At 45.6% G+C, this 15,649-nt stretch overlaps 1 protein-coding gene across 8 annotated transcripts in view; it reads right to left on the bottom strand.

Annotated features, from left to right (window-relative positions):
- The window catches only part of ebf1a (EBF transcription factor 1a), a 456,422-nt gene that overhangs the window by 229,670 nt on the left and 211,103 nt on the right, over positions 1 to 15,649 (bottom strand). For all 8 annotated transcript variants that reach the window (XM_072591112.1, XM_072591113.1, XM_072591117.1 and 5 more), the window contains one exon: positions 7,206 to 7,287. In XM_072591112.1, coding sequence (XP_072447213.1) covers positions 7,206 to 7,287 — 82 coding nt within the window. The remainder of the gene's footprint in view (positions 1 to 7,205; positions 7,288 to 15,649) is intronic.

The raw sequence follows: 15,649 nt of genomic DNA, 5'->3' as shown, positions 1-15,649 counted from the left end.
CTGAACTCCAAAGTCTCTTTGTTCAGCAACACTCCTTTGGACCTTACCATTAAGTGCATAAGTCCTGCTCTGATTTTCTTTTCCAAAATGCAGTACCTTGCACTTATCTGAATTAAACTCCATTGTCAGCCCATTGTCCCATCTGATCAAGATCCAGTCGTACTCTGTGGTAATCTACTTCGCTGTCCGCTACACCTCCAATTTTGGTGTTATCTGTAAAATTACTAACTATGCCTCTTAAGCTCACATCCAAGTCATTTATATAAATGATGAAAAGCAGTGGACCCAGCACCGATCCTTGCGGCACTCCACTGATCACAGGCCTCCAGTCTGAAAAATAACCCTCCACCTCCACCCTTTGTCTTCTACCTTTGAGCCAGTTCTGCATCCAAATGGCTAGTTCTCCCTGTATTCCATGAGATCTAACCTTGCTAATCAGTCTCCCATGGGGAACCTTGTTGAACCTTGTTGATGACATCTTACAAAATGTCCATATGACAAAGAAGGAAGTGCTGGATGTCTTGGATAAATCCCCAGGACCTGATCAGGTGTATCCTAGAACTCTGTGGGAAGCTAGAGAAGTGGTTGCTGGGCCTCTTGCTGAGATATTTGTATCATCGATAGTCACAGGTGAGGTGCCGGAAGACTGGAGGTTGGCTAATGCGGTGCCACTGTTTAAGAAGGGTGGTAAGGACTAGCCAGAAAACTATAGACCAGTGAGTCTGACATCAGTGGTGGGCAAGTTGTTGGAGGGAATCCTGAGGGACAGGATGTACATGTATTTGGAAAGGCAAGGACTGATTCGAGATAGTCAACATGGCTTTGTGTGTGGGAAATCATGTCCCACAAACTTGGTTGAGTTTTTTGAGGAAGTAACAAAGAGGATTGATGAGGGCAGAGCAGTAGATGTGATCTATAAGGTGTTCAACAAGGTTCCCCATGGGAGACTGATTAGCAAGGTTAGATCTCATGGAATACAGGGAGAACTAGCCATTTGGATGCAGAACTGGCTCAAAGGTAGAAGACAAAGGGTGGAGGTGGAGGGTTATTTTTCAGACTGGAGGCCTGTGATCAGTGGAGTGCCGCAAGGATCGGTGCTGGGTCCACTGCTTTTCATCATTTATATAAATGACTTGGATGTGAGCTTAAGAGGCATAGTTAGTAATTTTACAGATAACACCAAAATTGGAGGTGTAGCGGACAGCATCTATTTCCCTACAGTCTATATTTTCCACATCCTTTTCCAGAGTAAATACTGATGCAAAATACTCATTTAGTATCTCCCCCATTTTCTGCGGCTCCACACAAAGGCCACTTTGCTGATCTTTAAGGGGCCCTATTCTCTCCCTAGTTACCCTTTTGTCCTTAATGTATTTGTAAAAAGTCTTTGGATTCTCCTTAATTCTATTTGCCAAAGCTATCTCATTTCCCACGCACAAAGCCATGCTGACTATTCCTAATTAGTCCTTGCCTTTCCAAATACATGTAAATCTTGCTCCTCAGGATTCTCCCCAACAACTTGTCCACCACCAATGTCAGGATCACTGGTCTATAGTTCCCTGGCTTTTCCTTACCACCTTTCTGAAATAGTGGTTCCACGTTAGCCAACTTCCAGTCTTCCAGCACCTCACCTTGACAATCAGTGATACAAATATCCCAGCAATCACTTCCCTAGCTTCCCAAAGAACTCTAGGGTACATCTGATCTGGTCCTGGGTATTTATCCACTTTTATGTATTTCAAGATATCCAGCACTGCTTCCTCTGTAATATGGATATTTTTCAAGATTTCACCATCTATCTTCCACATTCCATATTTTCCATGTCCTTCCCCACAGCAAACACTGGTGCAAAATACTCGTTTAGTATCTCCCCCACCTCCTGTGACTCAACACATAGGCTGCCTTGCTGATCTTTGAGGGGCCCTATTCTCTCCCTAGTTAGCTTTTCTAACAAGCACAAGGAGCTGAAAGGCCATAATCCAGTTTGGAACGTTCTGAAACAAGGCTTTCTTTTCACAAGGAAGGACACAATATGGAGACGCTTGTTGGAAGATGAAGGCAAAGTTGGATTCACCTCACGGGCTTCTGAATTTGAGGGCAATCTACTCACCTGGTTAGGAAATTGGCTGAGACGCAAGATACAGAAGGCTGAATTCTCAACTATTAAAATGGATGGGTTTGGGTCAAGTGGGACTCTGTTATAGGTGTGAGAGGTGGTTCACATCTCAGACATCTCCTTCCTTAACCTAAAGCCATATCCAACCTCACCATTCCCTGGCTCTGAGTGACATTTATCAGAGAACAAGTGAACAACCTAGTCCAAAAGGTGCCTTAGAACTTCGAAGGAACTTCACAAAGTCAAGTTGTTGGTGTAAGGTGCCAAATATAGAATAGAAGCGCTGTTACTGTGCCCATTCCCCTTGCTCACAAAGAATCTGGCACTGTACTTCTTGGATAATGCCCCTACGATGCACCTCAGGGCATTTTTCCAAGGTGCTATACAAATGCGAGCCATTGAAAAAAGGTGTGTGTGCTTATATTTGTGTGTGTGAGAGAGAAAGTATGTGTCTGAATGTGTGTGTGTGAGAACGAGTGTGTCTGAATGTGTGTGTGTGTGAGAGAGGGAGAGTGAGTGTGTCTGAAGGTGTGAGAGTGAGTGTGTGTCTGAAGGTGTGTGTGTGAGAGAGAGAGCGAGAGTGTGTGTGTCTCTCTGAAGGTATGAATGTGAGTATGTGTCTGAAAGTATGTGTGAGTGTGAATGTGTGTGCGCACGCGCGCATATTTGAGTGTATGTTTTTATGTGGATACGTCATAGGTGAGCAAGACTGACCTCACTTTTGCTGCCCTTCCCATGATTGAAAAGATCAATCTCACCGTCCGGGTCGGGCTACGTAAGAGTGACTACATGGCGTTTAATGGAAGGAGCTGACCAATAGATGTGATATTGTACACTTGCACAAATCACGGCCTTCGGGAAATAAAATCGTAAATAACGTATCCGTCGAATGTAGCCGTTTAACCGAAAGAGACCACTTCAGATCAAACCACTGCTCAATTTGTGACTTCAGAGAGAGATACTTGGCTTGGTTTGGCTGAATGAGTGCTAAGGAGATGACATTCTGCCAGTAAAAATTTTCAGAGACAAACACAGATCTTCCTTTCAATAACCATCAAATGTTGCGAACTAACAGCCAGCTAGTTGTTGAGAAATACTTGATATCCAACAGGACAGGCTTAAGAGGCACATGAGCTGAGACAACAAAACATCTGTTTGTCTGAGAGCTTTTCATGTCTTATGTTACTGAGATCTGATGGCATACATTATTAGTATTTTTAAAGTTTGTTGAAACTGACAGACCACTCCAATTTGGAAGCTTTATCTAAACACTTCAATGAAGCCCGTCCATTCATTTTGTTTCTTTGCCTCTCCGTTTGCATAAGCTAGTCGTTTTCTTCTGCCAAATGCTAAGGTCACACTAATTGACACAGCACAAGTAATTAAGCAGTAACTGTTCACATACTTGAAGGCTCAACTACCACACGGGCGCACGCTGCTTTGACAGGAACACTTCTAAGAGTCAACAGATCAGCAACCTTCCCTGGATCCAGCCAATCGCACACCAGAAGTGCTGACTGCGGAACCAAGATAACGTGAAAAGTGATTACCATATGGAAATTAGCCTGAGCACTTATTAGGTGAACCAGCGTACAGATCACCCTGTGGACTCTGGTAAACTCTTATGTCGGCTTGTCAGACTACTCCAGGAGACAAGTATCTCTCCTCCCCAAGTTGACTCAGGTTCTGCACTGCCAAAAGACCTATTGTATCTTACAAATGACTTGCTTTTCCTGATGACTTCAGTGCAGTCCCTGAACCTGCCAGGTTTCACTTGGAGTGAGACTCGCAGCGCTCACAATTCTAGTTTCTTGTGCTGATTAATGTCAGATTCTTACCCCATTTCACCCCCTCCCAAGGCTCTGCTTCCACCTGCTCTCACTCTCGTATTTCATTTGACTTCACGGCCTCGATCCTCCCCTCCCGCTGTAACTTCCTCCAGCTCTATGTCCCTCCGAGAACTCTGTATTAACCCCAAATCTTTCTGGTCTTTCGACCACCTCCGACTCCCTTTGTCCAAACAATATCAGGCGTGCCTTCAGGCAAGCAGGTCTCTCTTTTCAAACACGCTTCTCTTAATGACAGAAAGTGAGCACTGCAGATGCTGGAGAGTCAGAGTCGAAAAGTGTGGTGCTGGAAAAGCGCAGCAGGTCAGACAGCATCCGAGAAACAGGAGAGTCGACGTTTCAGGCATAAGCCCTTCATCAGGAATGTTTGGGAGGGGGCTGAGAGATAAATAGGAGGGGTGGGGCTAGGGAGAAGATAGCTGGGAATGCAATAGGTGAATGCAAGTGGAGGGTAATTGTGATAGGTCAGTGTGGAGGGTGGAGTGGATTGATGGGAAGGAAGGTGAAAAGGTATGGCAGTTCAAGATGGCGATACTGAGCTGGAGGGTTGGATCTGGGATGAGGTGGGATGAGGGGAGAGGAGGAAACTGGTGATGCCATATGGTTGGAGGGTCCCAAGGCAGAAGATGAGGCGTTCTTCCTCCAGGCATCAGGTGGCTAGGATTTGGCGGTGGAGGAGGCCCAGGATTTGTATGTCCTTGGTAGAGTGAGATGGGCTGTTGGAGTGTTCGGCCACAGGGCAGTGGGGTTGTTTGGTGTGTGCGTCCCAGAGATGTTCCCTGAAATGTTCCGTGAGTTGGCGCCCTGTTTCCCCAATGTAGAAGAGACTACATCGAGAGCAACTGACACAGTAGATGAGGTGTTAGGTTTGGACTTCTCTCATTGTTCGTCTGGATACTTAGTTAATGCCTGTGTACAGGAAACTTCACTATGGAGAAGGGACGAAGGGGGAGATCACAATTAGATCAATCTTGCCCTCGCTCAAGATCCCTGCATGTAATTCCCAATGTGGTTCAGAAGACCAGATCCTCGTTTAAGTTAGAAGGTAGCACTCAGCCATTATTTGTGAGAACTGCCTTTATATTACTGGGACCTCTGTCACAGATTAAATTTTGTTTTCATTCAATTTCCCTAATCATTTCTTTCTCTCAGCAACCCAGCTAACTCCTCACAAATTAATGACTCAACCTTCCTGCCCCATCTTGGGTTTTGCTCATTCACTGACCCATCATGGGAGATCAGAGATCGGTGCTCAATGATGTTGAATAACAAGTATCCAATGAGGAACCTTTTGCGGTCAATAAAAGCATGACTCAGGAAGGTTTCCTATTGATTTTATTGCCAAAGTGGGAAATATGAGTGGTTGCTCATTGTAGGAAAGGGCTGATCAGGATGCACTTATTAGCAGTCCAAAACTGAGAAGAAGCAGTTTCAATGATTCAGTGTTTGACTGGGGTGAGTTCTCCATGGCAAGCTCAACATCTCTGGCTTATCCACTATCATGAGTAGCTGACATCACTGTGTAAACACTGCATTCTGTTAGGGTCAGATAAAATGTCAACACAGCTGGACAATGTCCACTTGTGACTCACCAGCACAGACAATTTGCAAATTTGCCTGAATATTATTTTTACAGAACTCCTAGTGTGGAAGCAAACCATTCGGCCCATCAACTCCCTGAACAACATCCCACTCAGACCCAGACCCTTACCCCATCACTGTAATCCTGCGTTTCCCATGCCTAATCTATCTCATCTGCACATTCGTGGACAACTTAGCATGGCCAACCCACGTAACAGCCACTGTGTATGGGAGGAAACCAGAGCCTCCGGGGGAAACGCACAGACATGGGAAAATTGTGCAAACTCCGCACGGACCGTCACCCAAAGCTGGAATTGAAACCGGGTCCCTTACGTTGTGAGGCAGCAGTGCTAACCACTGAGCCACCATGCCACCACATAGATATGCTAAGAACTGCAACGCCAGGTTTTAATCTGTACATACAGAGGGTCATAGATCGGGAGAAAGGTGTGGGTGCCTCTGTTTAGTTTTTGTCCATCGAAAGCTATAATCTGACCAGCCTGAGTTTACATTAAGTGGCACGCCCATCACTCAGTGGCCCTGATCACTAATGAGCCTCTTAGCATCATTCACCAGGATTGAATTCTGGAACAGCGAGCTGGGAAGACTGAGCAGTTGGGAAGGGGGAAGACTAAGAGGTGACTCGGTGGAAGACTTCAAAGTTATGAAGGGGTTCAGTGGGGAAGACAATTTTCCCAAACACGTAGAGGAGGCCAAAACAGGACCCATTAGCTGGGTTGCTGGGTAACGGGTGAGGGAGGGGTGGGTGTCAGTGAGGGAGCACTGCTTTATAATTCTCACCAAGACGGTGAGAAAATAGGATGGGGCAATGCTTTGAGTAGGAAGTCCTGGGAGATTTGGCAACTGACATGGTTGAGGTGGAGAACAGTGCATCCATTAGGAGAAAAGGCAAATGTATATTTGAAGTCAAGGAATATGCTGTGCTATAGGCAGAAAGCAGGGCTGTCTGTGGTTTGTTAAATCACTCTAGTGTATAGCCTGACTCTGTGTTGGAACTGACTACAGCACTTTGACCACCTCCCTTTTAATTGTCTCCCAAGTCCTGTCAATGTATCCAATCCCACCGGTGAACCTTTTGCTAACATTGGAATTATTACTAAGCACTTTCTTTACCTTCCCTGTTTCGGCAGAAGGTGGGTCACCCCACACGAATCAAACCTTCAGTGCAAAAGACAAGGTGACATGAAAGGCAGGGCAAAGGTTTGGCACAAAGCATCGTAAACGCTTGTGAGGAACGTGCACACTAGCTGATGGATGTGAGGCAGCCTTCAAACGTGGCCTGGTTAAATGCTACATCCTCTTCAGTGAGTCTGAATTGGCCCATACTTGAACTTTGCAGTGTATACTTCCACAGGTTCTTTGCTACAACAAAGGACTCTCATCAGGCACCAAGTCAAACAGTTAGAAGCTTTCACTGTTCAGAAGGGACATTTAAACAGTACAGACCTTTTATTTCTTTCGTCTCCCCTGTGAGAAATGAGTCAAGTGAGGATAGACTTTTTTTAAAACATTCTAAGCCATCGAATACATCTCTCTCCCTTGCCATTACCACTTAGAGCTAAGCCTCCACAAATGAATCATTATTTGTTCACAAATTAGCTTTCAGAGGAGATGGCTGCAGAGATAAAACCCATACTCACCTGGAACCTTCGCATGTCCCTTGGGTTTCCTGCATTCTTCAGGCAGTTCTGATTGCATTTCAGAAAGAATTTCAAGAAGAACCTGAAGTGGGAAAGTGAGAGGGAGGAAATAAAAACAGAATTTCATTAGAACTCTTTTACTGAATTAAAGGAAATGTCCACTTTGTGAGTGAATTTAAACAATTCTATTTCCATTGATTGAGTATAGTGCACAAGCATTAGAATCATTGCTCCTTTTATTTCAAGTGCATGTGTCAACTTTTTAAACCTTCTGCTCTGTTTTACCATATTTTCTGCCTTCAATTGATAATTTCACTAATCATAGGGAGAGAGGGACGAGGTCAGTTCAAACAAAAACAAACCTGCAATTAATTTAAGAATATACGAACCTCATGTCCAGACTGTGAGGCACTGGATTAGAGTGGTGCTGGAAAAGCACAGCAGTTCAGACAGCATCCAAGGAGCAGGAAAATTAACATTTCGGGCAAAAGCCCTTCATCAAGAATCCTTGAAGCTGTCTGAACTGCTGTGCTTTTCCAGCACCACTCTAATCCAGAATCTGGTTTCCAGCATCTGCAGTCTTTGTATTTACCCAGACCAAGGGAGTTCAGATCATTTCTGGTTTATATCAAGATCTGTAAATGTATAAGTATGTTTGATTGTATGCATGAATATGTGTGTTTGTATGTACGTGAGTGCTTGTATGTACATGTGGGTGTGTTTGTATATATGTGTGTGTTTGTATGTGTGAGTGTGTTGTATATATGTATGTGTTTGTATGTACATGTGCATTTGTATGTATGTGTGAGTGTGTTGTATATACATGTGTGTTTATATATACGCGTGTTTGTACATATGTGTGAGTGAGTCCGTTTTTATGTTGTGAGAGAGTTTGTATGTATGAGAGTGTTTCCATGTATGAGTGTTTGCATGTATGTATATGAATGTATGTGTTTGTTTAAATGTGTGGATGTGTATTAGTATGCACATGAATGTGTGCGCTTGTATGAACATGTGAACATTTGTGTTTTGTCTTACATAATTCCCGTGAAACACCCTGGGGTATTTTTTTAACTGTGAAATGCATGATATAAATCCAACTTGTTTTTGTGTGTATATCTCCAAGCACATCTTTGTGTGTGTACTTGAATGTGCATGAGTCTGTTCATATATGTGTTGGTATGTGTCTGTGGCCCTAAATATATGCATTTGTGTGTGTTTGTGTACATTTCTGTGTACATGTGGGTATGTATGTGTCTGTTTTGGGTACAGTTAGATGTGAATGGGTCTGTGTTGCCATGTATCTGTGTGTGCTTGTGTTTGTGTGTGTACGCACCTGCATGTAATCTCCTGTCTATTTGTGAAGGGCCTGTTGCAAATTGGACATGGCCAACTGTGACAGACAAGTCCCATTCCTGATGAAGGGCTTTTGCCCGAAACGTCGATTTCGCTGCTCGTTGGATGCTGCCTGAACTGCTGTGCTCTTCCAGCACCACTAATCCAGTATTTGGTTTTCAGCATCTGCAGTCATTGTTTTTACCAAGTTCCCCTGATAGGTAAGTTAAAAGAAATATTGCCTGGTGTGGGACTGACCATGAAGTCAGCAGGTCTCAGCTGAGAAGCAGCCATGCAACATGTAAAGCTCTGACTACAATTCAGTGCATCCCGTGTGTCAGAGTGGGCATGAGATTGTCAAATCAGAAAGCATTGAGCACTCCTAGTCTACCCCTATGCAGGAAAACCAATCATTTACATAAATCAAGGCACCAGAGGGTTGCTGGTGTCTATGGAACTGCAAACACAGATTATGTAGATATAAGAAAGTGTAATGACACTGCACTGATTGTTCACACTGTGCTACTAACAACACATTCCCTGCCTCCAACCTCCAGCACAGATGCGACTGACCATTCTGTGAACACACTGACCTCTGACAGCATTTAGTAATGATGTGGAAGGGCCAGTGTTGGACTGGTTAAAAATCACACAACACCAGGTTATAATCCCAACAGGTTTATTTGGAAGTACTAGCTTTTGGAGCACTGCTCTTTTCAATAAGGACATGAGCATCATATTCCAGGCTGTTGGAGTGCCCCAGATTAAAGTATTATCCAAGTACTGTCTCCACAGAGGCTGTTTGGGCTTTTATTTGCACTCTCCAACATTTTTTCTAACCCACTTTCTTTGGCAAAACACATTTTCAGTCATTTACAAAATAAGGGCGGGGTGGGGGTGGGTGGGGGAGGTGTTGAGTCTTGTTGCTGTTTGATTCCTGTGTGTTAAGAGTTTCCTTTTCATGGCTCCCTATTGTTGAACTGCTACACCCAACTGTGCCAATCTGCTCAGAACTTGCAGGCCATGATGTCAATATAAACGTTAGTGTCTGAATGAGAGACAAATGTGTGGCCCTGGGGGAGGTGGGGGAGGTGGGGGAGGTGGGGGGTGGGGATGAATTTGATCCAAGAGAGCCCCTTGAAAGAGGTGGTGGTGGGGGGGGGGGGGGGGTCGCGATGTGCTGAATGTGACAAGAGTCTTGCCAGGGAGAAATGAAACGCAGTGTCACATAACTTTCCACACTCTCGACATGCCGATGACTCCTTGGCTGTCCACCCCCCTACACAGACACACACATACACACACACACACACACCCCAGCTCTGTCAGCAGCTCGTCACTTAGTACCCAGAGCTATGAAGGGCACGGACACCAGATCCCTCAGCCTGACCTGCTGCAGCCGTCAGGAATGTTGGGTTTGGTCCCCTGAGGAAGGGGGCGGCTGCAGCAATGAGTGGGCTGTGGAAATCAAGAGACGCACCATCTGTCGGGAGGCAAAGACAGCCCTGTCAGCCGGCTCCTCGAACAGACCCTTATGTGGTGATCTCTCTCAGAAACTGCCGATTCAGAGGGGAGCTGCTGGAGGCTCCAGGGACCGGCCCCTGAGTGCATCAGGCGCCTATGAAATGCACTCGCCTCTGCAGCTGCCCACTTTGGCCACAGCAGCCTGACAGAATACTTTTCAACTGATGTAGATCAAACAGTTAAAAATACCTAGGCGCACACACTGACCTAACAGCTCCCACCCCTCCCAAAACTGGGTACTGGTGTGTGAGCCACTGACATCTTTTCTTTCTGGGATAAATGTGCCTGGAATCTATAAACAGAGGAACATGTGGCGATTTGCTGATGCAGTGGGTTTTCTCAAACATGGGGAGGGTGGGAATGAAAATCTGTTCAGAGGGAATGTCAACTACGGTACTCGCTGTGCAACTATCCTGGGTGTCAGTTCCAGGCCAATTTTACGCAATCAGCACCAAACCAGGTCAGTTTCCTTTCTCACCCCTTCTCTGTCTCTCTCTGGGATATTTGGTCAATGCTGAAGCCAGGCCCCAGAGTGTACAGCAGCGAGAGAACGAAACAGCACTCAAACAGCAGGTTGACAGTCAGTGCAAAGGGGCTGTGTATCTGCTGAGCTGCAAAAGGCACAGTGGGAGGTTAAATTGAGGCACAGTTACAGCTCTCTTTTAGCTGTGGGACCACATCCCACAGTGAGACAGCTATAATTATGTATGAAGTGAAAGAAGCCCTTCACCTTCAAGTGAAGGAGTCTCTCTCCAGCTTGTTGCCTCAAATCCCACACCTCCCCTCACATTTCACTCGGTGAGCAACAGGGACTTGCAAAAGCCTGCGTTGCTGATATTTGGTGATCACCCTGTTACATGTGTAGCCCTGTCCGACAATGTAACTGGAAACCTGCCTCAGGATCTGCCCGTATTCCTTCTGACCTCAGCTGGTGTTCGCAATTATCATGAGGTCCAGGCGGTCTGTCTACTGGAAGTAAATGAGGATCATGTGTACAATCCTCATCGGTTTGTTACTGGGAATGGAGCAGTTGCATCCTGGGTCTGGCAACATTGAGCCACGGTCTGATGTGAGTCACTGGATACAATCCACAATGAGCTTATTACTCCGTTTCTCAAACCCATTCGGCCTATGCAGTTACGTGCTTTGCTCTGTTCAAACAATGAGGTTCCACAGGGATTTGCATAAATGCCATTGAGGGGGAAGGCATCAGCCAAGGGACCCTTCCCCCCCCATACATGGATCAGTTGGCCCCTTGGTGGACCCAGGGAAAACCCAAATGAGGTTGGCATTATTGTCCTCAACACTCTTGGGCTGCCAGGGAGAGGCTGATTTGGAATTCAAGCCCTAATTCAGATGGCCCTGTGTTGGGTCAAGTTGGATCCAGATCCTGTTGTGAAGCTCTCTGCAAATGATAACCCACCAAGACTTCTACATTCTGCCAGCAAACAGGACCCTGAGATTCCAGCTGCCCACCACTTCAGCACCCCACCCTGTTCCCTGGCCAACATCTCAGGCTTGCCGTGGTGCTCCAGTAAAGCTCAGTGCAAGCTGGAAGAATGATACCTCACTTTCCGCATAGGGTACCCTGCAGCTCTCCGGACTCAGTATCGTGTTCAATAATTTGAGGGCCTCCTGTGTCCTAGCCTCCAACCCCACACACCAGGCCTTGTTATCACAGAGCCTGCCATTATACACGACCTATTGTTAGCCACTATCAGTCACCATTAACAGCCACTTACCCTCCCAGCCAGATCGCTATTGACTCCTTTGACCATCCAAATGTTCTTCTCTCTCTTTGGGCTCTATCCCTACCTATCATTTACTCCTTACCCCCTCCCTCCACTCTATCTTCTGCATATAAACCAACATTTTGCAAGCTACTATCAGTTCTGAGCAAGGGTCACTGGACCTGAAAAGGTAACTCTGATTTCTCTTCACAGATGCTGCCAGACCTGCTGAGCTTTTCCAGCAACTTCTGTCTTTGACCTGCCGATACTTGTTGTTGATCCCATCTTTCACCCTCCTTGAACTTGAGCTGATCTGAAACTCTGATGTCTGAATCCCAACTCGCACCAAGTCCCATGCACCCATTCACCCTTTAATTCTCATTTTGGTTCCCAGCTCATCAGAAGGGATGATCCTTTAGAGCTGAGATGAGGAGGAATTTCTTCAGCCAGACGGTGGTTAATCTGTGGAACTCATTGCTGCAGAAAGCTGTGGAGGCCAAGTCGTTGAGTGCATTTAAGACAAGAGATAGATAGGTTGTTGATTGGTAAGGGGATCAAGGGTTACAGGGAGCAGGCTGGAGAATCGAGTTGAGAAATGTAGCAGCCTTGATCGAATGGAGGATTTCTGCGACGATATCTTAACAGTAATTTTTGTGTTGAAACCTCTCTATGCTCTCACTCCATCCCACTCTCACTAACCTCCAGCATTCAAGCTTTCTGCATTGCTCCAATTTGCCCTCAGGCACATCCACTGACAGAGATGTTTTTAGCTGCCTCAAACCTAAAGCTCTGGAATTCTCCCTCTGAAACTCTCTCTCATTTCCTCTTCCTCTGTGCGCCCACCCCCAACATCTTTTCTTGCATCTTAGAGATGACCTTAAATGTGTTAGTGCCTACACGAGGGAAAGCTGAGTGAAGTCATTTTTTTTTAACATTAATTCATGGGATGAAGGCACCACTGGCCAGGCCAGCATTTACTGTCCATCCAGAGGGCAGTTCAGAGTCAATCAGCTTGTAATGAGCCTGTAGTCAGCCAAACCAGGTGAGGATGGTCATTGAAACTCACTAGTGAAGCAGGGGTTGGGGGTGGGGGGGGTTTCCTGACAATCAACAATGATCTCATGGTCATTATTAGACTCTTAACTCCAGACTTTATGGACTTCAAAATCCACCATCTGTTGTGGCAGGCTTTGAACCCGGTTCCCCAGGGCATTACCTGGGTCCCTGGATTAACAGTCCAGCAATAATACCATTAGGCCAGCACCTCCCCCTAAAATCTGTGGTGAGTTATCACAGAAAAAGGGTGAGGTTTGAGGTTCCAAATCTCATCATAATATTAACTACCAGCTCAGCATAAATATGTCGACATTAATTAATGAAATAGCCGCAATAAATGATATGAATATTCAAGATTACATATTCCAGACATATTCTGTGTGGCCACTAGAGTGTGATTTTTAAACTCCTGTACAACACAATTCTAATTATCAAATTACTGATTTCTTCCACTTGATATTCACGTACTGATTCAGCTCTTTGCTCTGATCAAGCAGTTTCTTCCTTCTGCCGACAAAGCAATAATGTTGTGAGAAGTTAAAGGTCAGATTTGGAGTTAGGCCTGTGACAGGCCTGGTTAGAACGCTCACAACACAGTGACTTTGAATCAGAATAAAAAATCTGGTAATTAATCTGACTCATCTTCATTTACTTTCCGGCAAGCACTAAGTCTGTCAGCTTATAATTGTTTCCCAGACTGGAATGTTCCCTCAGCCTTGTTCATTTCCTTCCCACCCCTGGCCCAGTTTTCCCCACTTCCACTCCTGATTTCTGAATCTGGCTTTGTTGCAACTCCAGCACCTTCAGGGTGTGCTTCACTGCTGTAATAATCTGGATGCTGAACGCAAAAGGGCAAATTGACACCAGGTCTTTTCAGCTGGATTCAACCCAGTCTTCAGCTCATATCCATAAACACAGTAGAATCTGCTCAATCTCACCGCAATTTTGTGTTTTCTTGCTGTATCATTCCAAAATCGCCTCATTCATTATGAGTTACATTCCTACAGCACCTTCCTCATTCTATTCTCTCTCTCACAACAAAGTTATCTGCTGACACCTGCCTGAACTTCCCAGGATTCCCAGTACTGGCGCCATCCTTAATGCCCAGCCACACACCCGGTTAAGTGGCAGCAGTTTAGGCATGGTGGACACTAGCTAATTGGTATCCCACTTTGCCAAGGGGGACTTGGATCTCCTCCTATACTGGGTGCATGCTGCCCTGAGAGGCTGATAGCTGATAGGGGAGGAGCGAGCAGTCGAACTGGAGTCACCAGGTACTTGCTCTGACTTGCAAGTTGGGAATTGTTGCTGTCTACGTTCTATCCCTCAGCTGACAGATGCGAAACTGCACATCAAACAGGAGAGATGGGGATGTTAATTCCTGGAAACAGACCTCTCACCGCTCACGGGTGAGAATCTCGTCTCACCAGTTGATATTGGTGCAAAAAATGGGACTCCTTGTTGCTACAGACAACAAGTCCATTGCTGCCAATCTCATGCGGTTTTCTCATCAATATTCAGGGGCTGAGGAGATTCTACCCACAGTCAGTTCCAGCAGGAATGGGAATCAATGCCAGCAATGCCAGAACCATTTGCCGACCAAAAGCCAGGGATTGTCAATATTTACAGCCAAAATCAAACATATTGATTTAGCTCGAGAACCCAGACATTTTCTTTTGCTTTTGCAATAACCGAGTTGGCCACACCTCAGCAGTCTCACCAGTGTCTTGGCCAAATGGTCATGGGTCAAGTCTCATTCTTGAGGCCTAAGCACAAAGCTTATGGTTAACACTTTGAGGTCGTACAGAGGGAAGGCTGGATTGTCAGAGGTGCCATGTTTCAGATGAAATATATGGGCGGCACGGTGGCTCAGTGGTTAGCACTGCTGCCTCACAGCACCAGGGACCCGGGTACAATTCCAGCCTCGGGCAACTATCCGTTTGGAGCTTACACATTCTCCCAGTGTCTGTGTGGGTTTCCTCCGGGTGTTCCGGTTTCTTCCCACAGTCCAAATGTGCAGGTTAGATGAAATGGCCATTCTAAATTGCCCATAGTGTTTAGGGATGTATAGACTAGGTGTATTGGTCATTGGTAAATATAGGGTAGGGGAACGGGTCTGGGTGGGTTACTCTTCGGAGGGCCAGTGTGGGCTTGTTGGGCCAAAGGGACAGTTTCCACACTGTAGGGAATCAATGATTCAAAGCCCCTCGTTGCCCTCTCAAATGAGTGTAAAAGAGCTCCAGGCACTTCCAAGGAAGAGCACAGGATTTACCCCAGTGTCTGGTATATATTGATTCCTCAACCAATGCGCTGAAAGCAGATGATTTGCTCATTATCACATTGCTGTTTGTGGGAACTTGCTGTGCACAAATGGGCTGCCATATTTTTTACATCACAACAGTGACAGCTTCATTGGCTGTCAGTGGCTTTTCTGTGGTGATGACGGGCACAATATAATATTTTTAACAGGCAGTTCCATTTTCTTTCATTTTTAAAACCTATTTTCCATTCACTCACGCGGTAAGAATTTGCACCATCCATTTAACTCACGCATTGAACCCCACAGAAATTATGGTGCTCCACGATACCTCCCTCAGCAGTCTGCTACACATATTAAATGCTCCCTACATAAAATACAAGGGTGTGCGAGAAACCTTCACTCAGCCTGGAAACTGCAGTTGGACTTTCCATTCAGACTGCGGTTTTCAAATGCAAACATCTGAAACCGTGGGGGTTAATTCAATGTTCCTGAGATAATCCTGAAGCAATCAGTTTGGAACGGATTTGTGGAATACCCAT

This window comes from Chiloscyllium punctatum, chromosome 20, assembly GCF_047496795.1.
Source record: "Chiloscyllium punctatum isolate Juve2018m chromosome 20, sChiPun1.3, whole genome shotgun sequence".
NCBI lineage: Eukaryota > Metazoa > Chordata > Chondrichthyes > Orectolobiformes > Hemiscylliidae > Chiloscyllium > Chiloscyllium punctatum.
Note: the sequence above shows the minus strand (reverse complement) of the source record. Positions and strands in the feature narration are given on the sequence as shown.